Source organism: Sciurus carolinensis, chromosome 10, assembly GCF_902686445.1.
Source record: "Sciurus carolinensis chromosome 10, mSciCar1.2, whole genome shotgun sequence".
In the NCBI taxonomy this organism is placed as follows: domain Eukaryota; kingdom Metazoa; phylum Chordata; class Mammalia; order Rodentia; family Sciuridae; genus Sciurus; species Sciurus carolinensis.
The window spans coordinates 85,942,491-85,969,794 of NC_062222.1; the positions used below are offsets into that span (position 1 = coordinate 85,942,491).

At 38.8% G+C, this 27,304-nt stretch overlaps 1 protein-coding gene across 2 annotated transcripts in view; it reads right to left on the minus strand.

Moving 5' to 3' along the window:
- Positions 1-3,226: 3,226 nt before the first annotated feature.
- The window catches only part of LOC124994471 (sulfotransferase 1B1-like), a 32,571-nt gene continuing 8,493 nt past the window's right edge, over positions 3,227-27,304 (minus strand). For both annotated transcript variants that reach the window (XM_047566421.1, XM_047566420.1), the window contains exons 5-8: positions 17,409-17,535; positions 16,684-16,778; positions 15,535-15,715; positions 3,227-4,415 (exon numbers count right to left, since the gene is read on the minus strand). In XM_047566421.1, coding sequence (XP_047422377.1) covers positions 4,267-4,415; positions 15,535-15,715; positions 16,684-16,778; positions 17,409-17,535 — 552 coding nt within the window. In that variant the 3' untranslated portion in view covers positions 3,227-4,266. The remainder of the gene's footprint in view (positions 4,416-15,534; positions 15,716-16,683; positions 16,779-17,408; positions 17,536-27,304) is intronic.

Sequence of the window (27,304 nt, forward strand, 5' to 3'; positions counted from 1 at the left end):
GGGTTAGGGAGGGGGGCAAGAATGGAGGAAGGAAGGACTGTATAGAGGGAAAAGAGGGGTGGGCGGGGTGGGGGGGAAGGGAAAAAATAACAGAATGAATCAAACAACATTACCCTATGTAAATTTATGATTACACAAATGGTATACCTTTACTCCGTGTACAGAGAAACAACATGTATCCCATTTGTTTACAATAATAAAAAAAGAAAGAAAATTTAACTGTGATATGCAAAACAGTGCTTATCACAGAAATATTATGACTATATTTCTAGTTTAATGTCAGGAAAGCTACATAAAAAAGTAAAATCTTGTGACTGTTTTCAACACTCTTCTAAAATCTCTAGTATAACAGATGATTTTTACGTGTAAGTATAGCAACTCAAGAGCAGGAAAACTCTTACAGTCATAAAAGAATCATTGCACATTTTCTTATACTCAAGAGGTCATCTACCTTTTGATTTGTCCACTTTTCTTTCCATATGTGCATGTACCTTGGCATGTACAAGTTCTGTTTTAGCTACTTGATGTTCCTTCTTAGATATCAGCAATAACACAGAGATCACAATATGAAGGAGAAAATTCATTTTGCCAGGAAATCTATTAAAATGATTGCAGTTCTCCTGCTGCTGCTACTGGTTCTGGCAGCCCTGGGAAAGTGCTGGTGTAACCAATGGAAACAAACATCAGATCAATGTAAAAATAATGCTTAATGAACTTGTCCAGATAGATCACAAGGGGGAGATGATGGCCTGTTCTCTAGATACTAGTCAGCCCCTTTCTTCAGAAAACTGCAGATTATTCAGTGGACTAATGACAATTATTGGCATATTAGTCATAATCAGCAACATGTACTTCCAGTCACCAAGGGCAACTTTAGTATGACCAAAAATAAGTCCCCAATCTCCAAGCAGTCATGACAATCATGGAATCCCTTTTATAGCAACTACCTGTGGTGATCTGCAAGCAACCTGCTCACAGATTGATTTCTTTGGACTGCTCCCATTATAGTGGAAACACCTTTTTGTTTTTTCTTGGAATAAAATCTTATTCTGGAAATAGATGTCCCTCTCTGGCATGAGATGTTCCTACTAAAACTACCATCTACAGACTTAGAGAATGCCTTCTTCACCATCATGGTAAACCATGCAGTATTACTTCTGATCAAGAAACCCTTTTCACAGCAAATGGATTTTAAGAATTGACCCATGCTCATGGAATTCACTAATGTTAACATATTTCCCACCACCCTAAAGCAGTTTGCTTGATGGTACAAGTGGAATTGCCTTTTTAAGACTTCTTACATTGCCAAGTAGATTGCACAAACATTTCTCCCTTCTTAATGTTCTGAAAATGTTTGTGCATGCCTTTCTCTCTTTCTCTTTCTCTAATATTGTTTCTTTCCCATTTTTTGTCATATAACATAAAATAGCCTGACTTTATACTGTAGTTTTCAAGTACCATTCATTTTACCTTGCAGTATTTGTATTAGAGGCTATCAAGGAGAAGAGTGAACAATCAGGCTTTACTTCCTATTTGTGGGAAGGTTAAATGTGGATTTTGCTTTACACAGCTTAGTTTTATCATATTAAGTGGAATTATGATCTTGTTATTTCCTTTATTTGGATAAGATTGTAGTTTATGAACATATAGTGAATGACAAATTGGCATGGGTGGATTTATGATAGCTAATGTTATGTGTCCTCTTGATCAGATCTTGGAACTCTTAGATAACTGATCAAACATTATTTATAGGTTTGTTAGTGAAGGCATTCATCAATCTCAGGCCTTCATAACTGAACTGAAATTGGCATTGCTACTAGCTTAGCCCAGGGACTCTGCTTATCTTGGCTGGCTGAATTTGACCATTTGCCTGCTGCATAAGAAATAGACAAAAAGGAAAAATGAAATTTATGCAGTTTGATCAAACTGGGAAGACAAGGCAAGATTGCTTGTCCCCTCAATTCCCACAAAAGAGGTTACAATTTATAGAAAAAAGAAATACTGTCGATGTACATATGTAGATTAAGTTGGCCTGAAGAGGAGAAAAAATGGAAAAAAAGGTAGGAAATACAAATATGCAGATTTAGTTAGTCTGTGCTAGACAGGTTCCTAGATAGTTACAAAGGCCTGAGATTGCTCCCAGCTTCTTTGGCACCTGTCAGGTTGGAGGGTTTTAGTCCTTTTGTTTCCTTTTAGGAGAAAGTTGTTCCTGGTTCAGGCAGGAAGTAAAACTCAAGTCTGCTTCAACACCATCAAGTCTCTGGATCTCAGGTCTTTGAACTATGCCTCTAGCCTTCTGGAGTATCCAGGTTGCAGAGGGCAGATCATGGGACTTCACAACAATCTCAGTTGTTGTTACCCATTCCATCATGATGAACCTTAATTTTTCTGAAGAACCCTGAATTATTGTGAGCATATGTTTTTAACTCTTACTTATTCTTAATAGATTGGTTCTATGTCAATATCCACTGTCTTTATTGACTTGCCTAACTATTTTAGTTAAAGTATCTAATACTACTTCTCTCTTTACTCCTCTGTTGCTTTTTCGGTTGTCTATATCTGTCTTACTATTTCCTTGGGATTCTATTTATTTCATCTTATATGTTTTCCATTCCATAATTTCTGTTCAATTCCCTTTCTCTTTCTTTAATTATTTCTTTCTTTTTTTTTTCTTTCTTCCTTTCTTTCTTTTTCTTTCTTTCTTTCTTGTTTGTGCATATAAAATTACTTCTTTTAATTAGAATGATAATTCTTAGTAACCTTACATTAGTTTAGTATGATATTGAGATATTCAGATATTGAGAGAACCTGTGCAACTGGAGATGTTAACAGTAGAATCTGTCAGTCAACCTAGATGCTGAAATCAAAGTTCAGGTTACCACCTATCCTCCAAGAGGGTAGAAGTACTCTGACCATCACCACTAATTATCTCCCTATTTAAGACTCGCCAAAGGAGATCTCTTAGTTTCCAGTGTATCTGAGAGTTAACCCTTGAATAACTGGCCTCTGAATAACGATAGCAGGAATTTAAATAAATAAATAAAACCCAGAGAGCTACACTCCATTAAGCAAAACAAAACAAATCAGAACAAAAATACACTAATTTAGGTGCATAGAACCAAAGGTAAATTCATCAGAAAAACCAAGAGCTTAAAAACAAAAAAAAAGGCAGATATTTTCCTTTCAAAAAAAAAAAAATGAAACAGCCAAAATTACTCTAATAATGTGGTTTATAGAACATTTACATTATATCATTATTCCATATCAGAATATACTCAGTCCAGATATTTGAAGATTTTGAGAGTCCATGATATTCTGGGAGAGATGGTATCTTGTGAAAAGTTTCTCATGAAAAAGAAAACTTGTACATTGTACATATGGAATTTTTTTATTTTCCTTCCTTTTCATCAGTGGTAAATCTGGAGAGAAGGTCCACAGGAAGTGGGAGTCCCTGTCATTCCTGGGCTGCTTGTGTCAGCATTCTGTCTTATGAACCTGAGTCCCTGTAGTTTGGATTAACATCTGCATTGTCCGCAAAGCAAAATATGAGTGGATCTTTTAAAGTATTCTAGAGCTCTGGGACCTGGCACACCAGCCTGTTGTAATCCCATCCCTTTCTCTGTATCCCCCTTTCTCTAGTATTTACAAATAACCTATTGAGAGAACAGAGTCCCAGAATACAAGAAAAGAGAAAACAGCCATTTATGTGCAATAGCTTCATGATTTAAAAGTGCCAAGCTCCAGTCCCCAGGGAAGACCTCTAGAGAGAATAATGTAGGAGACCTGGATATGTAACAAGGTATAGAAAAAACATTTCCACAAAATCTGGAACATGAACTGTGTTATCCAAATAGAGGAAGATGAGCTATGACTTCAGGAACAGCTTGACCCCCAGTAAACAGCAGTGGAACACAGTGTCCTGGGACAATAATTCAGCAAAGTAAACCAGTGGAGCTCAGGGAATACAGTGTCAGTTTGCAAACAGCATTTCTTAGACCATGATAATAGGGAAGAGAACCTAACTAATTCATAAGATATGGGAGACTGAGGAGGGTAAATATTGTCTCCTAAGGTCTCATCTAGGAAAAGGCATGAGTAGCCTACAAAAAGGGAATGATGGGCCTTGGCTTTAGGGAATTAGGAATCTCGAGGCAGAGGAACAAAACTGGGGCCTGATTAATGATGCTGAAAAATTCAAAGTTCTAAAATCATAATTTTCCCTTCTATAATCATTTCATTGCTCAGCCTAGTCATAACTGCCATGCTTCAAAAACTGTGGGTCATCTCTTCTTTCTTCAAGTTACAGATCTCTGTGCAAAATTGAAGTGTAGTTCCAGACATTTCTTTTTTATAAAGGGCATCAAATTTCTCATTTTGGGCCACTGTGAAGTAATTTTTCCAGTCACCAATAATCCCTAAAAATAAAAAACAAGAAAACATATTAAAGATAAAAATATATCCATTATGAAGGAAAAGCTAATATATACCAAAGGAAAGATTTGCTTATATGTGAAAACTTTAAAATGTCATTTCCTTAAAAAGCTGGACATTTTCTCTCATCTGTAACTATGGCTTATAACTAAATACACAGTCTAACTTTTAAAAAGGCGTTCTAAGAAGAACTAATTTTCTTATGTAAATTCATGGAAGTGCAATTTTTTTCCTGAGAGAGATTCTTTTACTTTTTCTGATTTTTTGGGGTCATGAGGTTATCACTGAATCCTCTGGATCAATAGTCAGGGTACATTATATTTCATGAGTCACTTTGGGAAAATGTACAAAGAAGAGTCATTAGCAAAAAGAACTACAAAACAGAAAGCTGATGTACAGTTTTTTCAGCATTTACGAATGAAAATACAATGATACTTGGAAGACACTTGTTTTCCCCAAATTCACAAGGTTTGAACTTAATGTGCAACTGAGGTAAGAATAACACGATTAAAATCACACATAGAACATCCCTGAACCATCTTTTCAAAATTAAAATATGGGGGATATAAGTTTACATTCAGTCTCTCATACTTGGATGATTATAAAAATCATTTTTAAAATGAATGAACTGTTAACGTACTACTAATGTTCTTGGAGGAAAATACTTTTCCCATTTTATGAAATATTAAATATACTATATTGAATTACAAACTATATGTTGATTCATGAGACTTTAATAAAACTTTCAGGTCCTCTAAATGAAAAAGATACTCCTAAACAAGGTTGTTTCCCTGGTTATTACGCTTTACTTTATGTTCACCAGATGGCAATAGCTCTTTGTAACGTACATGAGGATCCACACAAACGTATTTGGGGTAGTGCATCTGCAAGAATGTTATTTAAAACAGGGAAGAACACAAATTTAAGAGATAAAAAGTTATTTGTGAAGCATTCTGGTGACCTTTGATCTGTGCATAAATTATGTAATATACACAAACATTTTGTAAGAACTCTAAATAAAGTAAGTGCTGGCCAAAGGCCAGATTTTTGTTTTGTTGTTATTTGGGACATAGGAATAAACATTGATCATTATCCATCTCCTCCTTTATGCTGACTATTGTTCTCCTTAATAAGGACATTAATTTTCCCTTCAAGCATTTTTCAAGTCTGGGTATGCCTGGCTCCTGTGTCCTACTTCACATGGATCCATTTGTAGCATTCATTTGTATGATTCTTACACCCCATCATTAGCTTTGTGAAACAAATGTATTTGTCATTTTTCCTGAACGGCCTAAAGGATATGTGCTGCATGTAGGTATTCAGAAACAGCTTTTCCTATATGTGAATTATTGGGTGAATACATGAATGAGTGAATGAATGAATGAACAGATAAATTTTGAACTATTTGGACCCATAATACTTATTACTTCTTCATGTATTATGTTTACAAAATACCCTAATTGCTTACATTTCATTTGTTACAATTCTCCCACAAAACTTATGCCATAGGTGTTCATATTTTCCCCATTTTGTCAGTGACATAGGCAGAGCTTTGAGAGGTGAGTTAATGTATTTAGTGACATAGACTTTGGCAAATGCATAGCCTGGATATACCTTAGATCTATCTATCCACAAATGTTAGTTCTGTATCACCATCAGAGGAGATGCAAAAACCAACCTCATTATTAGACAAGCATGTACTCTTTCCTGTCAAAACTGAAGAAGTTATAGAATCCAGATAAAGGACTTGTCTCCTCTACTCATAAATCTTAGGAGATGGCATTGATTTTATCTGATTGGAGGTAAAAAAAAATCTCTTGGAAATTACATTCAGTGACCTGTCTGTCACTGAGAATTTGCTTAAAAAACATTTTTTAAATTTTCTACCAAGGAATGAAAAAATATATGTCTCTTACATATAGTATATTTTATATTACATTACATATATTATACATATATCCATTTTTTGTTCCAATCTATAATGTAACATTTCTAAAGAAAAGTCTGCCTTGCTCTCTTTCACTAGAGGTAATTTTTAAGAAGTTAAATGCAGTAGTTTTGGGGAAAAAAAAAAAGCTTAATTTGAAAACGATAAGTATATTTTGTGTTTTAATGTTATAAAAACCTCTTTAGAAGAGAATTTACTGTATAACCCCTTTCAAATTGATGGTTTTGATTCATCTGTTCAAGCACACAATACATTCCTAGGGTTATGCTTACTTCCAAAAATACTAACTGAAATTCTGCTCCTTCCTCTAACTCAAGAAAGAATATTAAAAGTATATGGTGATGTTATTATTAGATGGGTGACATATCAGTTTAAGATAATTTGTTAAATGTGTTTTTTATTAATAATCAGACATTTTACACGTGTCAAATGTAATAAACCACAATAAATACAATTTTCTTTTCTTTTCTTTTTGTTTTTTATTCAGAGACAGGGTCTCACTGAGTTGCTTAGCACCTCTCTTTTGATGAGGCTGGCTTTGAACTCTTGATCCTCCTGCTTTAGCCTCCTGAGCTGCTGGGATTACAGGCAAGCGCCACCGGCCCAGCCCACAATTTTCTTAAATGGAAGTAAAATTGTATTTTAACACCAAATGCTATATTATTCTATGTTAAATTTGGACTCTATGTTTCCTGTAATTCAGAAAGTATCTATAGGGAGCTAAAATTTCCCATAGGATAAAAAAAAAAAAAAGATCCTTCCTGTTGGTGAATCTTCATACTGAAATGAGCACTATTTTCTAAATGATGCGGAGGCTGTAAAGAACAAAGTACTATACTCAGTAAAATTCATATAACATTGAGTAGAGGAAAGGGACCTGTGGGAAGCCATCCATGACTAGCAGAATCCGGCTTGCGGAGCCATGGGATAGAGAGGTCTGAGTCCCAGGAACTGGCAGTCATGAGAGACTGTTTCAGATAGCCTGGGATAGGTGACTCTGTGCAGAAGTGGATCACTGCCTGAGGAAATGCCAATTCTGGGATGACCTGCCAACGCAAATGGCTTCCCTAACTCCACCCCATCCTGTTCCTCACAGAAGAAGCTCCTCCCAGTCTCCCTTGACCTGTGAGACTATAAATAAAGGGAAGGTGGGCTTCTCCAACTTGTTAGAGGTCAGATCTTGGCATGGCTCAATCCATCACAACCCCTTCCATTTGAAAAGATTATTTGTTCCTGTTATTTAATTAAATGGGTTTCTTGGTGACTAATCAATAACTGACACTGTCCTTTGACAGAAACCCTTTCCCTCATACACACTGGACAAGGTAGGGTCCCCTGCTTACAGGGGCCTATGCCAATTTAAACAAAGAATTAAGGAAGTAAGAATGACAAACTTGGAATTACACCACAATTGTCAAAAACCATTCTCGGCGATCCAAGATGGCGGCCTAGAGGGAGACTGCACCTCCGGTCGCTCCACAACCCAGGAGTTAAGAAGGGGAGGCATTGAGAGACTCGAACTGAAGTGGAGCCACGGGTGAGTCTGCCCACTGGGTAAAGCTCGGCCCGGGTGGCAGGCCCAGATAGAGGTGGCTTATCGGAGCCGGGCAGGGCAGCTAGAGTCATCCACAGGCAGTCCTGCGCACTCCGGCGGTGGGCCCCGCCCACACAGCCAGCTTCTCCAGGTTCTCGGAACGGAACTGGCCCGCTAGTGAGAGCCTGTCTGAACAGAGCACGCTCCGAGTCCCGGAGCCCCTGCAGTGCAGTGTACTCCTGCAAAGAACCAGCGGAGAGCCTCGATCTGCAGTCAGCCTCAGGGATAAGGGCAGGGCAGCAGGAGACCTCTTCAGGCGGCACTGCCCACTCCGGCTGCGGGCTCTCTTCACCGGGCGATCCAAGATGGCGGCCTAGAGGGAGACTGCACCCCCGGTCGCTCCAGAACCCAGGAGTTAAGAAGGGGAGGCATTGAGAGACTCGGACTGAAGTGGAGCCACGGGTGAGTCTGCCCATTGGGTAAAGCTCGGCCCGGGTGGCAGGCCCAGATAGAGGTGGCTTATCGGAGCCGGGCAGGGCAGCTAGAGTCATCCACAGGCAGTCCTGCGCACTCCGGCGGTGGGCCCCGCCCACACAGCCAGCTTCTCCAGGTTCTCGGAACGGAACTGGCCCGCTAGTGAGAGCCTGTCTGAACAGAGCACGCTCCGAGTCCCGGAGCCCCTGCAGTGCAGTGTACTCCTGCAAAGAACCAGCGGAGAGCCTCGATCTGCAGTCAGCCTCAGGGATAAGGGCAGGGCAGCAGGAGACCTCTTCAGGCGGCACTGCCCACTCCGGCTGCGGGCTCTCTTCACGGGGCGATCCAAGATGGCGGCCTAGAGGGAGACTGCACCCCCGGTCGCTCCAGAACCCAGGAGTTAAGAAGGGGAGGCATTGAGAGACTCGGACTGAAGTGGAGCCACGGGTGAGTCTGCCCACTGGGTAAAGCTCGGCCCGGGTGGCAGGCCCAGATAGAGGTGGCCTATCGGAGCCGGGCAGGGCAGCTAGAGTCATCCACAGGCAGTCCTGCGCACTCCGGCGGTGGGCCCCGCCCACACAGCCAGCTTCTCCAGGTTCTCGGAACGGAACTGGCCCGCTAGTGAGAGCCTGTCTGAACAGAGCACGCTCCGAGTCCCGGAGCCCCTGCAGTGCAGTGTACTCCTGCAAAGAACCAGCGGAGAGCCTCGATCTGCAGTCAGCCTCAGGGATAAGGGCAGGGCAGCAGGAGACCTCTTCAGGCGGCACTGCCCACTCCGGCTGCGGGCTCTCTTCACGGGGCGATCCAAGATGGCGGCCTAGAGGGAGACTGCACCCCCGGTCGCTCCACAACCCAGGAGTTAAGAAGGGGAGGCATTGAGAGACTCGGACTGAAGTGGAGCCACGGGTGAGTCTGCCCACTGGGTAAAGCTCGGCCCGGGTGGCAGGCCCAGATAGAGGTGGCTTATCGGAGCCGGGCAGGGCAGCTAGAGTCATCCACAGGCAGTCCTGCGCACTCCGGCGGTGGGCCCCGCCCACACAACCAGCTTCTCCAGGTTCTCGGAACGGAACTGGCCCGCTAGTGAGAGCCTGTCTGAACAGAGCACGCTCCGAGTCCCGGAGCCCCTGCAGTGCAGTGTACTCCTGCAAAGAACCAGCGGAGAGCCTCGATCTGCAGTCAGCCTCAGGGATAAGGGCAGGGCAGCCGGAGACCTCTTCAGGCGGCTCTGCCCACTCCGGCTGCGGGCTCTCTTCACGGGGCGATCCAAGATGGCGGCCTAGAGGGAGACTGCACCTCCGGTCGCTCCACAACCCAGGAGTTAAGAAGGGGAGGCATTGAGAGACTCGAACTGAAGTGGAGCCACGGGTGAGTCTGCCCACTGGGTAAAGCTCAGCCCGGGTGGCAGGCCCAGATAGAGGTGGCTTAGCAGAGCCGGGCAGGGCAGCTTGAGTCTTCCCAAGGTAGTCTTCCACACTCCGGCAGTGGGCTCCTCCCACACGGCCAGCTGCACGGTGCAGGCCCACAGTGAGAGCATTTCCGCACAGAGCCAGTTCCAAAACGTGGAACCAGTAGGGGGCTAGGGGCAGTATTCTTCGAATGAGGTGCTTTATCAGATTCCTCCAAGACATCAGGCTACTGAAGGCTGGGAGGTGATACACTGGAAATCTACTGGGACACTATAAGCCAATAGTGGAAAACTGCAATATCTCAGGGTCCCACTGACAACTGACCATTATGAGAAAACAAGGGAAGAAAATGTCCCAAACAAACCTAGATACTACATCAATAAAACCTAATGACAGCAGAGCAGAAGAAATGTCAGAAAGGGAGTTCAGAATGTACGTAATTAAAACGATCAGGGAAGCTAATGAGGAGATGAAAGAGCAAATGCAGGCATTGAAGGAGGAGATGAAAGAGCAAATGCAGGCATTAAATGATCGCACCAATCAACAGTTAAAAGACCAAATACGGGAAGCAAGAGATCATTTCAATAAAGAGTTAGAGATACTGAAAAAAAACCAAACTGAAATCCTTGAAATGAAGGAAACAATAAACCAAGTTAAAAACTCCATAGAAAGCATAACCAATAGGATAGAACACCTGGAAGACAGAACCTCAGACATTGAAGACAAAATATTTAACCTTGAAAACAAAGTGGAACAAACAGAGAAGATGGTAAGAAATCATGAACAGAATCTCCAAGAACTATGGGATATCATGAAAAGGCCAAATTTGAGAATTATTGGGATTGAGGAAGGCTTAGAGAAACAAACCAAAGGAATGAACAATCTATTCAATGAAATAATAACAGAAAATTTCCCAAATCTGAAGAACGAAATGGAAAACCAAGTACAAGAGGCTTATAGAACTCCAAACATACAAAATTACAACAGACCCACACCAAGGCACATTATTATGAAAATACCTAACATACAAAATAAAGACAGAATTTTAAAGGCCGCGAGAGAAAAGAATCAAATTACATTCAGAGGGAAACCAATAAGAATATCAGCAGATTTTTCAATCCAGACCCTAAAAGCTAGAAGGGCCTGGAACAACATATACCAAGCCCTGAAAGAAAATGGATGCCAACCAAGAATCTTATACCCAGCAAAACTTACCTTCAAATTTGACGATGAAATAAGATCCTTCCATGATAAACAAAAGCTAAAGGAATTTACAAAAAGAAAGCCAGCATTACAGAACATTCTCAGCAAAATATTCCATGAGGAAGAGATGAAAAACAACGATGCAAATCAGCAACAGGAGGCGCTAGCCTAAAGGAATAGCCAAATAAAGGAGAAACCGAATCATGTCAAAAACAAATATGAGTCAATTGACTGGGAATACAAATCATATCACAATAATAACCCTGAATGTTAATGGCCTGAATTCATCAATCAAAAGACACAGACTGCCAGATTGGATTAAAAAGAAAAATCCAACAATATGCTGCCTGCAAGAGACACATCTCATAGAAAGAGACACCCATAGACTAAAGGTGAAAGGATGGGGAAAAACATACCATGCACACGGACACAGCAAAAAAGCTGGAGTATCCATCCTCATCTCAGATAATGTGGACTTCAAACCAAAACTAGTCAGAAGGGATAAAGAAGGACACTACATGCTGCTTAAGGGAAGCATAAATCAGCAAGACATAACAATCATAAATATCTATGCCCCGAACATTGGCTCATCCACGTACGTCAAACAAATCCTTCTCAATTACAGAATTCAAATAGACCACAACACAATTATACTAGGCGATTTTAACACACCTCTCTCACCACTGGATAGATCGTCCAAACAAAAATTGAATAAAGAAACTATAGATCTCAACAACACAATCAGCAATTTAGACTTAACGGACATATATAGAATATACCATCCAACAAAGAACGAATACACTTTCTTCTCAGCAGCACATGGATCCTACTCTAAAATAGACCATATTTTATGCCACAAAGCTACTGTTAGTAAATACAAGAAGATAGAGATACTACCTTGTACTCTATCAGATCATAATGGATTGAAATTAGAAATAAATGACAGAATAAAAAACAGAAACTTCTCCAATACCTGGAGACTAAATCATACACTATTATATGATGAATGGATAACAGAAGACATCAGGAGGGAAATTAAAAAATTCTTAGAAGTAAACGAGAACAAAGACACATCATATCAAAATCTCTGGGACACTATGAAAGCAGTACTTAGAGGAAGATTTATTTCATGGGGTGCATTCAAAAAAAGAAGTAGAAATCAACAAATAAACGAGTTAACACTACAGCTCAAAGCACTAGAAAAAGAAGAGCAGACCAATACCAAAAGTAGTAGAAGACAGGAAATAGTTAAAATCAGAGCCGAAATCAACGAAATCGAAACAAAAGAAACAATCGGAAAAATTAATAAAATAAATAGTTGGTTCTTTGAAAAAATAAATAAAATTGATAAACCCTTAGCCACACTAACAAAGAGAAAAAGGGAGAAAACTCAAATTACTAAAATTCGGAATGAACAAGGAAACATCACAACAGACACGAGTGAAATACAAAACATAATTAGAAGCTATTTCGAAAATCTATACTCCAACAAAACAGAAAACCTTGAAGACATCAACAAATTTCTAGAGACATATGAACTACCTAAACTGAACGAGGAGGACATACACAACTTAAATAAACCAATTTCAAGCAATGAAATAGAAGAGGTCATCAAAAGCCTACCAACAAAGAAAAGTCCAGGACCAGATGGGTTCTCAGCCGAGTTCTATAAAACCTTTAAAGAAGAGCTCATTCCAATACTCCTCAAACTATTCCATGAAATAGAAGAGGAGGGAACCCTACCAAACTCGTTCTATGAAGCCAATATCACCCTGATACCTAAACCAGACAGAGACACATCAAGGAAAGAAAATTTCAGACCAATATCCTTAATGAACATCGATGCAAAAATTCTCAACAAAATTTTAGCAAATCGCATACAAATATATATTAAAAAGATAGTGCACCACGATCAAGTGGGTTTTATCCCAGGGATGCAAGGTTGGTTCAACATTCGGAAATCAATAAATGTCATTCACCATATCAACAGACTTAAAGTTAAGAATCACATGATTATTTCAATAGATGCAGAAAAAGCATTTGATAAAATACAGCATCCCTTCATGCTCAAAACACTAGAAAAAATTGGGGTAATGGGAACATTCCTAAACATTATAAAGGCCATCTACGCTAAGCCCATGGCTAATATCATTCTAAATGGTGAAAAACTGAAAGCGTTCCCCCTAAAAACTGGAACAAGGCAGGGATGCCCTCTTTCACCGCTTCTATTCAACATCGTCCTTGAGACTCTAGCCAGAGCAATCAGACAAACCAAAGAAATTAAAGGGATACGAATAGGAAAAGAAGAACTCAAACTATCCCTGTTCGCTGATGACATGATTATATATTTAGAGGAACCTGGAAATTCCACCAGAAAACTTTTAGAACTCATAAGTGAATTCAGTAAAGTAGCAGGTTACAAGATCAATGCTCATAAATCCAATGCATTTTTATACATAAGTGATGAATCTTCAGAAAGAGAAATTAGGAAAACTACTCCATTCACAATAGCATCGAAAAAAATAAAATACTTGGGAATCAATCTCACAAAAGAGGTGAAAGACCTCTACAATGAGAACTACAGAACACTAAAGAAAGAAATTCAAGAAAACCTTAGAAGATGGAAAGATCTCCCATGTTCCTGGATAGGCAGAATTAATATCGTCAAAATGGCTATACTACCTAAAGTTCTATACAGATTCAATGCAATTCCAATTAAAATCCCAATGATGTACCTCGCAGAAATAGAGCAAGCAATTATGAAATTCATCTGGAAGAATAAAAAACCTAGAATAGCTAAAGCAATCCTCAGTAGCAAGAGCGAAGCAGGGGGTATTGCAATACCAGATCTTCAACTCTACTACAAAGCAATAGTAACAAAAACGGCATGGTATTGGTACCAAAATAGACAGGTAGATCAATGGTACAGAATAGAGGACATGGACACAAACCCAAATAAATACAATTTTCTCATACTAGACAAAGGTTCCAACAATATGCAATGGAGAAAAGATAGCCTCTTCAACAAATGGTGCTGGGAAAACTGGAAAACTATATGCAATAGAATGAAACGAAACCCCTATCTCTCACCCTACACAAAACTCAACTCAAAATGGATCAAGGACCTCGGAATCAGACCAGAGACCCTGCATCTTATAGAAGAAAAAGTAGGTCCAAATCTTCAACTTGTTGGCTCAGGATCAGATTTCCTTAACAGGACTCCCATAGCACGAGAAATAAAAGCAAGAATAAACAACTGGGATAGATTCAAACTAAAAAGCTTTCTCTCAGCAAAGGAAACTATCAGAAATGTGAAGAGAGAGCCTACAGAGTGGGAGAATATCTTTGCCAACCATACCTCAGATAGAGCGCTAATTTCCAGAATCTATAAAGAACTCAAAAAACTCTACACGAAGAATACAAATAATCCAATCAACAAATGGGCTAAGGAAATGAACAGACACTTCACAGAAGAAGATGTACAAGTAATCACCAGATATATGAAAAAATGTTCAACATCCCTAGTAATAAGGGAAATGCAAATCAAAACTACCCTAAGATTTCATCTCACCCCAATTAGAATGGCGATTATCAAGAATACAAGCAACAATAGGTGTTGGCGAGGATGTGGTGAAAAAGGAACACTCATACATTGCTGGTGGGGTTGCAAATTAGTGCAACCACTCTGGAAAGCAGTGTGGAGATTCCTCAGAAAGCTTGGAATGGAAACACCATTTGACCCAGCTATCCCACTCCTTGGCCTATACCCAAAGGACTTAAAATCAGCATACTACAGAGATACAGCCACATCAATGTTCATTGCTGCTCAATTCACCATAGCCAGATTGTGGAACCAACCTAGATGTCCTTCAGTTGATGAATGGATAAAGAAACTGTGGCATATTTATACAATGGAATATTACTCCGCAATGAAGAATGATAAAATTATGGCATTTGTAGGCAAATGGTCGAAATTGGAGAATATCATGCTAAGTGAGATAAGCCAATCTCAAAAAACTAAAGGACGAATGATCTCGCTGATAAGCGGATGAGGACATATAATGGGGGGTGGGAGGGGCTAGCATTAGGTTTAGGGTTAGGTTTAGAGTTAAGCTAAGGAGAGCAGTAAGAATGAAGGAAAGAAGGACTGTGTAGAGGGAAAAGAGGGGTGGGAGGGGTGGGAGGGAGGGGAAAAATATAATAAACATCATTACCCTATGTAAACGTAAAAAAAAAAAAATAAATAAATAAATAAATAAATAAATAAATAAAAAAACCATTCTCATTTAACAGAATAGTAAATAAAAGGAGAAATATTCTTCAGACATTAATGTATTCTACAATCAGCTTTACACACATTGTTTCATTTAGTAATGTTGACTCTAATTGAGCAACTTTTGGTGCTAGGCTTTATTAGTGTCCTATTTTTACAGATGAAGAACTTGAAGCCTAAACAGGCTAAATAATGCAGGAGAGATCACAGAACTAATACTTCAGAAGAAAGTAAAACAGGAAGTTAAAATGAGCACAGTGTTTACCTTTGCGCATGAAAGGGGATTTGCTGTGATCCAGCACTGCACTGGGCAGGTGTGTGTAATTCAGCAGAGGGTTGTCCTTCATCGCTTCAAATGAGGTGTGATGGATGATCCGATCCAAGATCTCATCATTTAAGTCCTTCTCTAGATATCTAGCAATCTTCTTGATTTCCTCCTTTGGATTCTATCAGTGGGTGAAACACACATTCAAGGAAATGAAAAGATTATAAATGACGATTAAATGTAAAAAATTGCACACATAATTTTTTATTATGGGTTAACTCCAAATGTTGAAGGAAATTTATAGTTGGTTGGGTCCATTCTCCATAATTTTTTAAAGAAACTAAAGTTACTGAAGACTTAATATATGTTTGCCTTGAAAACTAATAGAATTCGTTCAGGTATAAACCATTTAAAAAAAAAAAAAAATGGTAGACTCCAGGGATCAGTGGTAGAGTGTTTGCCTAGCATGCTTGAACCATGGACTCAATCCCAGCACTTCAAAAAAAAGGGGAAAAAGGAAAAGATTCAAAGGTACAAAGATATCAAGGCCTAAATTACTCTTAAGCTATTTAGAATGAAATGAACAAAATATGAAAAGTGGATCATTCTCAGTTGCTAATGGCATAAATTTATCTTTGTAACTTCTTTGGAAGCAATTAAACCTGCATGGATGTACCTAGAAGATTTGGGGGAAAAGAAGCTGAAGTTGAGAAAGATGAGTTAGAATTTACCAAAATGCATTGCCTATTCACATGTTGGAGCATGACATAAATATTCATGGAAAAAGTGAGCATGGAAGTGATCGCTCAAATGTAGTAAACAGTTCAAAAAGAAAAACAACTGAGTCAGTGGACAGTACACACAGGATGATCATGAGTATGCAATATGGGTAAACTTAGGAGAGAATTTCAAAATGAAAGGATATTCAAAGAAACACAGTGGTTAACAAATGAGGGAAATGAATATGTTGTTGATTTCATAATTAGAAAATTATTAATGACTATCAAAATATAGATAAGCAGACATGGAGGATAGGAAAGAAATGATATTATTTTGGACTTGATAAATTAATTTCAAAAATGAAGATTAATCTTTTTATCCTAGGACAGGGCAAGAATGTTATACTGAATAAATATCTACCACTTTTACCTCTTTCATGTCTTCATAGTATAAGAAAAGTATTGGATATTCTTCCTTTTTCTTCCACCAGTTCTTAACATGATTAAACCATGAACCATAGGTCACTAGAACCAGAGAAAAAGTCTATTTCCATAAGTATTCATCAAATCAGTTTTTTTCCTGAACATAAGTTAAATTGGAAAGACATTTTGTGAAATTTGGTAATCATGGGAATTGAGAACATAAGATCAATTTTAAAAGGTAGAATTAGTATTTATGGATGTAGAAGCAATTAAATTTTTTAAAGTGAAATACAATGAAAGCATTTCAGAAAAAAATGCATTGACTGCCAATAAATTATATTGTTTCACATGAAAAAAAACTACTTTCATTCAAATTATTTCTATCAAGTATCTATTACAAATATAACAGGTATAATAGATCTTACTAATGATTTTGGCAAGTTAAGCAATGTCTATTGTGAGCACAGACTGAGAACAGATTTCTAGCAACTGAGAAAGGATTCTAGAATGCTTTCGTTATGCCAATGATATCAGGTTTATAAACTGAATATTATAGTAAAATGTTGGATACAGTTGACTTAATTTTCTAAAATGGAATTTGAATGTATTTGTGCTGAATTTGAATGTACTTATTTAAAAAACAAATTTTGAAAGGAAAATCCCTAACAATAATGGCTAACTACTGTTTAAAATAAAACATCACTTATGAATTTTAAGCTAAGGCCCACTTACCATTTCCAGTCATGAATTTCTCCAAATATTCTTCCCATGTTCCAGGAAGAGGATGTAAGTTATTCATTAAGTCAAAATGGTAAAATGATACTGCAACATCCTTGGCATTTCGAGCAAGATAAATTATCTGCAGGAGGGAGGAAAACAAAAATAAAATAGAAAGTATTTGTATCAAAAAAAAAAAAAAAAACCCATAGATAATTAAAATGGCATAGTACATTTTCTCCTAGAAACTGTGGAGGATAATGCTTATTCATCAATACCTCAATTACAGAATCAATTTAAGTGATTTTTCTGATAGAGCAATGCTTTTATGAGATAAGCATAGAGATCTGTATGCTTTGGAAAAACCTTATCAGTTTCTGGCTCCCTTGACTCTGGGATCCATGAATAAACTACACCATCTTCAGGAAGAACAGAGAATACCAAGCAAATTTAAAATAACAAAATTGTGAGGCCTCAGTGGCCTCATTTCTACCACTTAAGCACCTGGAAGCCTATGACAGGTTGAAAAAGAGAAAGGCTAAGAAGACAGGGGAAAGCAAAGAGAGGCATTAAAATCAGTTTATAGGGGAATTCAGTTCAGAAACTGGAAGACACACACCCACTTTCCCTTGCCTTTCTCCTCTAAGGATCAGTAAAGCCCTACAAATTTAACAGACAGTGATACAGAAACTCTGAAACTATACTGAATAGTCACCTCTTAACTTGAGGACGATGTAGTATGCTCCCTCTGGGTTTTCTTTTTATCTCCTATATGCTCTTGAATTAGGCAACAAGGTGGTTTGTGACCTGGACCCATTAGCAAGCATAAACCAAATAAAATAATACCCTGCTGGTATCCTAGACAAAGGATCAGGAAATAAAAAGCCCAAAAGAGAAGGGGAAAATCTCAAACTCTATTCTACACCTGGGGCTCATCTACATGACCTGATGCTCTGGGCTTTCCCAGCTTCTGCTGCACAGCTGGGGCCCCCACGGGTAGTTCCATATAGCAATCACAGCAGCCAAGCTCTGTTTCTGCCTGCCGTCCACCAGGTGGCACAAGAAGCCCCAGACATCAAGGCTCTGTCCTCTTTTCAGTAGGTCAATCAGTACTACCAGGCGGTCCAAGACATACCATATGCCTCTGTATGTGGCATGAGCAGGGACAAAGGAAGATCACCAACAGCCCCTGAATGTCAACAGGACAAGAAAGACATTGCAGGGATCATGAAAATAAACTCCTCTAGGAACAAAGTCCCAAGAATACAGTAAAAACCTATGTGCTAAAAAACTTCAACAGGGTAAATAACTAATGAAAATAATCCTAATGACACAATCAAAATATCCAAGATATAAATAGAAATAATCTGCCTTTCTAAAAACTAGGAAAATCACAATTTAAATGTAAAAAGACAACACCAATACTGAGATAAATTAAATCTTGAATTATCTGAACAGGATTCTAAATCAACTTCATAAAGAAGTTATAATCCTCAATTAAAATTTTTCTTGAGATAAATGAAAACATAGATAGGAAAGAAACATGTTATACATGACAAGTTTTATGTAAATGGAAATTACAGACCTAAAATGTACGATACCTGAAATAAAAACAGCTTACTCATGGACTTAATACAGTAAGCATAATAGAGGATATAAGGAGCAAACCTGAAGATACATCAATAGAAGTAACTTGATGTAAACGACACAGAGAAAAAAGACTGAAGAGAAATGAACAGAATCTTAGGGATCTGTGAAATAATAATGAAAGATCCCACAATCATATATTCAGAACTCCAGAATAATAGGAGAAAGAAAAAAAAACTGAAAAATGATTTGGAAAATTGATGACTAAAATCTCCCATGCCTTAATGGTTTATATATGAGGTATCCCCCAAAAGCTTCTGTGTTAATGCAGGAATATCCAAAGGTAATATGATTGGATTGGATTGTGAGAGCTGAAAATAATCAGTCCATCCTACTCTGAGTGAACTGAGTGGTAACTCTAAGTAAGTGGGGCATGGCTGGAAGAGATGGGTCACCTGGGGGCATGTGCTGGCAGGGTTAAAATTCCCTGTGGTTCCTTCCCCTCTCTTTCTCTGTTTCCTGGCCGCAATGAATGCCTTCCTCCATGATGTTCTACTTCATTTTGGGCCCAGAGCAATGGAGTCAGTCCAACATGGAACAACCTCTGAAACCATGAGCCTAAAATAAACTTTTCTTCTTCTAAGTTGCTCTTATCAGGTATTTGGTCATAGGCAACAAAATGGTAACACTCATGTATATTAAAGGAAATAAATCTAGAAATCCAAGAAGCCAAATGAACTCCAAAAAGGAGAAACCAAATAAAGTCTGACCAAGACAAATTTCTTAATAAATTTCTCAAATAGAAGGACAAATGAAAATCTCAAAAACCAGCCAGAAAGATACTACATTGCATATTAAGGATCATTGATGTGAATGGCAAAGAATTTCTCATTCAAAATCATGAAGACCAAAAAGAAGTGGCAAAATACTTTTCAAGTACAGAAAACAAAATATTGTCAACTGCAAATGTATATGCAGTTAAAACTCTACTTAAAGCAAGAAGGAAAATAATGACATTATCAGATACGGAAAACCAATAAAAGCTGTTATTTGCAGACCTATCTTACAGAACGGCTAATGGAAGCTCCGAAAAGAAAGAAAATGACCACAGAAGAATGGAATCCTCAGAAAGAAAAAGAGCAAGAAAATGGGTAAAAGAGAGGTAAACATAAAAGAATATCTTTGACTTGGTGAGTTTCTTCTTTATATTTTATAATTGAAGCAAATTACACCAGCACTGATGAGGCACATTATTCATGTACTGGAAACACTTCAGACCCTTATGTTTAACATGTGGGGAGGGCACAGAAAATAAAGTAAGATGGCTACATTTTATTTGAAGGAGAAAAATGCTGACAACAATAGTTTGTGATAAGTTATGTATGCTTATATGTTGATAGTGATATCTAGAGTAGTCACTAAGAAAACCATATCTAAAAACAAAATAATAACAAAAAACTCCTCAAAAACATTATAAGCAAGTGAAAATGACACTCTTAAAAAAAGTTCTGGCATGGCGCTGGAGATATAGCTCCGTGGTAGAGCACTTGCCTGCAATGTGTGAGGCACTGGGTTTGATCCTCAGCATCACATAAAAATAAATAAAAAATAGGGCGGTGGGCCCCGCCTACACAGCCAGCTTCTCCAGGTTCTCGGAACGGAACTGGCCCGCTAGTGAGAGCCTGTCTGAACAGAGCAGGCTCCGAGTCCCGGAGCCGCTGCAGTGCAGTGTACTCCTGCAAAGAACCAGCGGAGAGCCTCGATCTGCAATCAGCCTCAGGGATAAGGGCAGGGCAGCCGGAGACCTCTTCAGGCGGCTCTGCCCACTCCGGCTGCGGGCTCTCTTCACGGGGCGATCCAAGATGGCGGCCTAGAGGGAGACTGCACCCCCGGTCGCTCCAGAACCCAGGAGTTAAGAAGGGGAGGCATTGAGAGACTCGGACTGAAGTGGAGCCACGGGTGAGTCTGCCCACTGGGTAAAGCTCGGCCCGGGTGGCAGGCCCAGATAGAGGTGGCTTATCGGAGCCGGGCAGGGCAGCTAGAGTCATCCACAGGCAGTCCTGCGCACTCCGGCGGTGGGCCCCGCCCACACAGCCAGCTTCTCCAGGTTCTCGGAATGGAACTGGCCCGCTAGTGAGAGCCTGTCTGAACAGAGCACGCTCCGAGTCCCGGAGCCGCTGCAGTGCAGTGTACTCCTGCAAAGAACCAGCGGAGAGCCTCGATCTGCAATCAGCCTCAGGGATAAGGGCAGGGCAGCCGGAGACCTCTTCAGGCGGCTCTGCCCACTCCGGCTGCGGGCTCTCTTCACGGGGCGATCCAAGATGGCGGCCTAGAGGGAGACTGCACCCCCAGTCGCTCCAGAACCCAGGAGTTAAGAAGGGGAGGCATTGAGAGACTCGGACTGAAATAGAGCCACGGGTGAGTCTGCCCACTGGGTAAAGCTCAGCCCGGGTGGCAGGCCCAGATAGAGGTGGCTTAGCAGAGCCGGGCAGGGCAGCTTGAGTCTTCCCAAGGTAGTCTTCCACGGCAGTGGGCTCTTCCCACACGGCCAGCTGCACGGTGCAGGCCCACAGTGAGAGCATTTCCGCACAGAGCCAGTTCCAAAACGTGGAACCAGTAGGGGGCTAGGGGCAGTATTCTTCGAATGAGCTGCTTTATCAGATTCCTCCAAGACATCAGGCTACTGAAGGCTGGGAGGTGATACACTGGAAATCTACTGGGACACTATAAGCCAATAGTGGAAAACTGCAATATCTCAGGGTCCCACTGACAACTGACCATTATGAGAAAACAAGGGAAGAAAATGTCCCAAACAAACCTAGATACTACATCAATAAAACCCAATGACAGCACAGCAGAAGAAATGTCAGAAAGGGAGTTCAGAATGTACGTAATTAAAACGATCAGGGAAGCTAATGAGGAGATGAAAGAGCAAATGCAGGCATTGAAGGAGGAGATGAAAGAGCAAATGCAGGCATTAAATGATCGCACCAATCAACAGTTAAAAGACCAAATACGGGAAGCAAGAGATCATTTCAATAAAGAGTTAGAGATACTGAAAAAAAACCAAACTGAAATCCTTGAAATGAAGGAAACAATAAACCAAGTTAAAAACTCCATAGAAAGCATAACCAATAGGATAGAACACCTGGAAGACAGAACCTCAGACATTGAAGACAAAATATTTAACCTTGAAAACAAAGTGGAACAAACAGAGAAGATGGTAAGAAATCATGAACAGAATCTCCAAGAACTATGGGATATCATGAAAAGGCCAAATTTGAGAATTATTGGGATTGAGGAAGGCTTAGAGAAACAAACCAAAGGAATGAACAATCTATTCAATGAAATAATAACAGAAAATTTCCCAAATCTGAAGAACGAAATGGAAAACCAAGTACAAGAGGCTTATAGAACTCCAAACATACAAAATTACAACAGACCCACACCAAGGCACATTATTATGAAAATACCTAACATACAAAATAAAGACAGAATTTTAAAGGCCACGAGAGAAAAGAATCAAATTACATTCAGAGGGAAACCAATAAGAATATCAGCAGATTTTTCAATCCAGACCCTAAAAGCTAGAAGGGCCTGGAACAACATATACCAAGCCCTGAAAGAAAATGGATGCCAACCAAGAATCTTATACCCAGCAAAACTTACCTTCAAATTTGACGATGAAATAAGATCCTTCCATGATAAACAAAAGCTAAAGGAATTTACAAAAAGAAAGCCAGCATTACAGAACATTCTCAGCAAAATATTCCATGAGGAAGAGATGAAAAACAACGATGCAAATCAGCAACAGGAGGCGCTAGCCTAAAGGAATAGCCAAATAAAGGAGAAACCAAATCATGTCAAAAACAAATATGAGTCAATTGACTGGGAATACAAATCATATCACAATAATAACCCTGAATGTTAATGGCCTGAATTCATCAATCAAAAGACACAGACTGGCAGATTGGATTAAAAAGAAAAATCCAACAATATGCTGCCTGCAAGAGACTCATCTCATAGAAAGAGACACCCATAGACTAAAGGTGAAAGGATGGGGACAAACATACCATGCACACGGACACAGCAAAAAAGCTGGAGTATCCATCCTCATCTCAGATAATGTGGACTTCAAACCAAACTAGTCAGAAGGGATAAAGAAGGACATTACATGCTGCTTAAGGGAAGCATAAATCAGCAAGACATAACAATCATAAATATCTATGCCCCGAACATTGGCTCATCCACGTACGTCAAACAAATCCTTCTCAATTCCAGAAATCAAATAGACCACAACACAATAATACTAGGCGATTTTAACACACCTCTCTCACCACTGGATAGATCGTCCAAACAAAAATTGAATAAAGAAACTATAGATCTCAACAACACAATCAGCAATTTAGACTTAACGGACATATATAGAATATATCATCCAACAAAGAATGAATACACTTTCTTCTCAGCAGCACATGGATCCTTCTCTAAAATAGACCATATTTTATGCCACAAAGCTACTGTTAGTAAATACAAGAAGATAGAGATACTACCTTGTACTCTATCAGATCATAATGGATTGAAATTAGAAATAAATGACAGAATAAAAAACAGAAACTTCTCCAATACCTGGAGACTAAATCATACACTATTATATGATGAATGGATAACAGAAGACATCAGGAGGGAAATAAAAAAATTCTTAGAAGTAAACGAGAACAAAGACACATCATATCAAAATCTCTGGGACACTATGAAAGCAGTACTTAGAGGAAGATTTATTTCATGGGGTGCATTCAAAAAAAGAAGTAGAAATCAACAAATAAACGAGTTAACACTACAGCTCAAAGCACTAGAAAAAGAAGAGCAGACCAATACCAAAAGTAGTAGAAGACAGGAAATAGTTAAAATCAGAGCCGAAATCAACGAAATCGAAACAAAAGAAACAATCGGAAAAATTAATAAAATAAATAGTTGGTTCTTTGAAAAAATAAATAAAATTGATAAACCCTTAGCCACACTAACAAAGAGAAAGAGGGAGAAAACTCAAATTACTAAAATTCGGAATGAACAAGGAAACATCACAACAGACACGAGTGAAATACAAAACATAATTAGAAGCTATTTCGAAAATCTATACTCCAACAAAACAGAAAACCTTGAAGACATCAACAAATTTCTAGAGACATATGAACTACCTAAACTGAACGAGGAGGACATACACAACTTAAATAAACCAATTTCAAGCAATGAAATAGAAGAGGTCATCAAAAGCCTACCAACAAAGAAAAGTCCAGGACCAGATGGGTTCTCAGCCGAGTTCTACAAAACCTTTAAAGAAGAGCTCATTCCAATACTCCTCAAACTATTCCATGAAATAGAAGAGGAGGGAACCCTACCAAACTCGTTCTATGAAGCCAATATCACCCTGATACCTAAACCAGACAGAGACACATCAAGGAAAGAAAATTTCAGACCAATATCCTTAATGAACATCGATGCAAAAATTCTCAACAAAATTTTAGCAAATCGCATACAAATATATATTAAAAAGATAGTGCACCACGATCAAGTGGGTTTTATCCCAGGGATGCAAGGTTGGTTCAACATTCGGAAATCAATAAATGTCATTCACCATATCAACAGACTTAAAGTTAAGAATCACATGATTATTTCAATAGATGCAGAAAAAGCATTTGATAAAATACAGCATCCCTTCATGCTCAAAACACTAGAAAAAATTGGGGTAATGGGAACATTCCTAAACATTATAAAGGCCATCTACGCTAAGCCCATGGCTAATATCATTCTAAATGGTGAAAAACTGAAAGCGTTCCCCCTAAAAACTGGAACAAGGCAGGGATGCCCTCTTTCACCGCTTCTATTCAACATCGTCCTTGAGACTCTAGCCAGAGCAATCAGACAAACCAAAGAAATTAAAGGGATACGAATAGGAAAAGAAGAACTCAAACTATCCCTGTTCGCTGATGACATGATTATATATTTAGAGGAACCTGGAAATTCCACCAGAAAACTTTTAGAACTCATAAGTGAATTCAGTAAAGTAGCAGGTTACAAGATCAATGCTCATAAATCCAATGCATTTTTATACATAAGTGATGAATCTTCAGAAAGAGAAATTAGGAAAACTACCCCATTCACAATAGCATCGAAAAAAATAAAATACTTGGGAATCAATCTCACAAAAGAGGTGAAAGACCTCTACAATGAGAACTACAGAACACTAAAGAAAGAAATTCAAGAAAACCTTAGAAGATGGAAAGATCTCCCATGTTCCTGGATAGGCAGAATTAATATCGTCAAAATGGCTATACTACCTAAAGTGCTATACAGATTCAATGCAATTCCAATTAAAATCCCAATGATGTACCTTGCAGAAATAGAGCAAGCAATTATGAAATTCATCTGGAAGAATAAAAAACCTAGAATAGCTAAAGCAATCCTCAGTAGCAAGAGCGAAGCGGGGGGTATTGCAATACCAGATCTTCAACTCTACTACAAAGCAATAGTAACAAAAACGGCATGGTATTGGTACCAAAATAGACAGGTAGATCAATGGTACAGAATAGATGACATGGACACAAACCCAAATAAATACAATTTTCTCATACTAGACAAAGGTTCCAACAATATGCAATGGAGAAAAGATAGCCTCTTCAACAAATGGTGCTGGGAAAACTGGAAAACTATATGCAATAGAATGAAACTAAACCCCTATCTCTCACCCTACACAAAACTCAACTCAAAATGGATCAAGGACCTCGGAATCAGACCAGAGACCCTGCATCTTATAGAAGAAAAAGTAGGTCCAAATCTTCAACTTGTTGGCTCAGGATCAGATTTCCTTAACAGGACTCCCATAGCAGAAGAAATGAAAGCAAGAATCAACAACTGGGATAGATTCAAACTAAAAAGCTTTCTCTCAGCAAAGGAAACTATCAGAAATGTGAAGAGAGAGCCTACAGAGTGGGAGAATATCTTTGCCAACCATACCTCAGATAGAGCGCTAATTTCCAGAATCTATAAAGAACTCAAAAAACTCTACACGAAGAATACAAATAATCCAATCAACAAATGGGCTAAGGAAATGAACAGACACTTCACAGAAGAAGATGTACAAGTAATCACCAGATATATGAAAAAATGTTCAACATCCCTAGTAATAAGGGAAATGCAAATCAAAACTACCCTAAGATTTCATCTCACCCCAATTAGAATGGCGATTATCAAGAATACAAGCAACAATAGGTGTTGGCGAGGATGTGGTGAAAAAGGAACACTCATACATTGCTGGTGGGGTTGCAAATTAGTGCAACCACTCTGGAAAGCAGTGTGGAGATTCCTCAGAAAGCTTGGAATGGAAACACCATTTGACCCAGCTATCCCACTCCTTGGCCTATACCCAAAGGACTTAAAATCAGCATACTACAGAGATACAGCCACATCAATGTTCATTGCTGCTCAATTCACCATAGCCAGATTGTGGAACCAACCTAGATGCCCTTCAGTTGATGAATGGATAAAGAAACTGTGGCATATTTATACAATGGAATATTACTCCGCAATGAAGAATGATAAAATTATGGCATTTGTAGGCAAATGGTCGAAATTGGAGAATATCATGCTAAGTGAGATAAGCCAATCTCAAAAAACTAAAGGACGAATGATCTCGCTGATAAGCGGATGAGGACATATAATGGGGGGTGGGACGGGCTAGCATTAGGTTTAGGGTTAGGTTTAGAGTTAGGCTAAGGAGAGCAGTAAGAATGAAGGAAAGAAGGACTGTATAGAGGGAAAAGAGGGGTGGGAGGGGTGGGAGGGGTGGGGGGGAGGGGAAAAATATAATAAACATCATTACCCTATGTAAACGTAAAAAAGAAAAATAAAAAATAAATAAATAAATAAATAAATAAATAAAAAATAAAAGATTCAAAAAGAAGATACAATAAAGTTTTTAAAAAAAATTTTTGGTAAACTAAGCAATGGGAAAAAAATGCAGAAACAAAGGTATGACAAACAACAAAAAGCAAAAAAAAAAAAAAATAGCCATGACAGATTTTAGTTTTAAAATGTCAGTTTTTTTTAAATGTAAATGATAGAAGTATATGAATTTAAAGAAATTGGCAGAGCAGATTTTAAAAATCATGATATTTACAAGAAACTCACTTCAAAGTGACAATAAGTTGAAAGTAAATGAATGTAGAAAGAAATCTCATGCAAACATTCATCTGTAAAAACCAGGAGTGGCTTTCTGGAATATGAGATGAGGTAAAATTCAGTACAAAAAATTACTAGGGACAAGA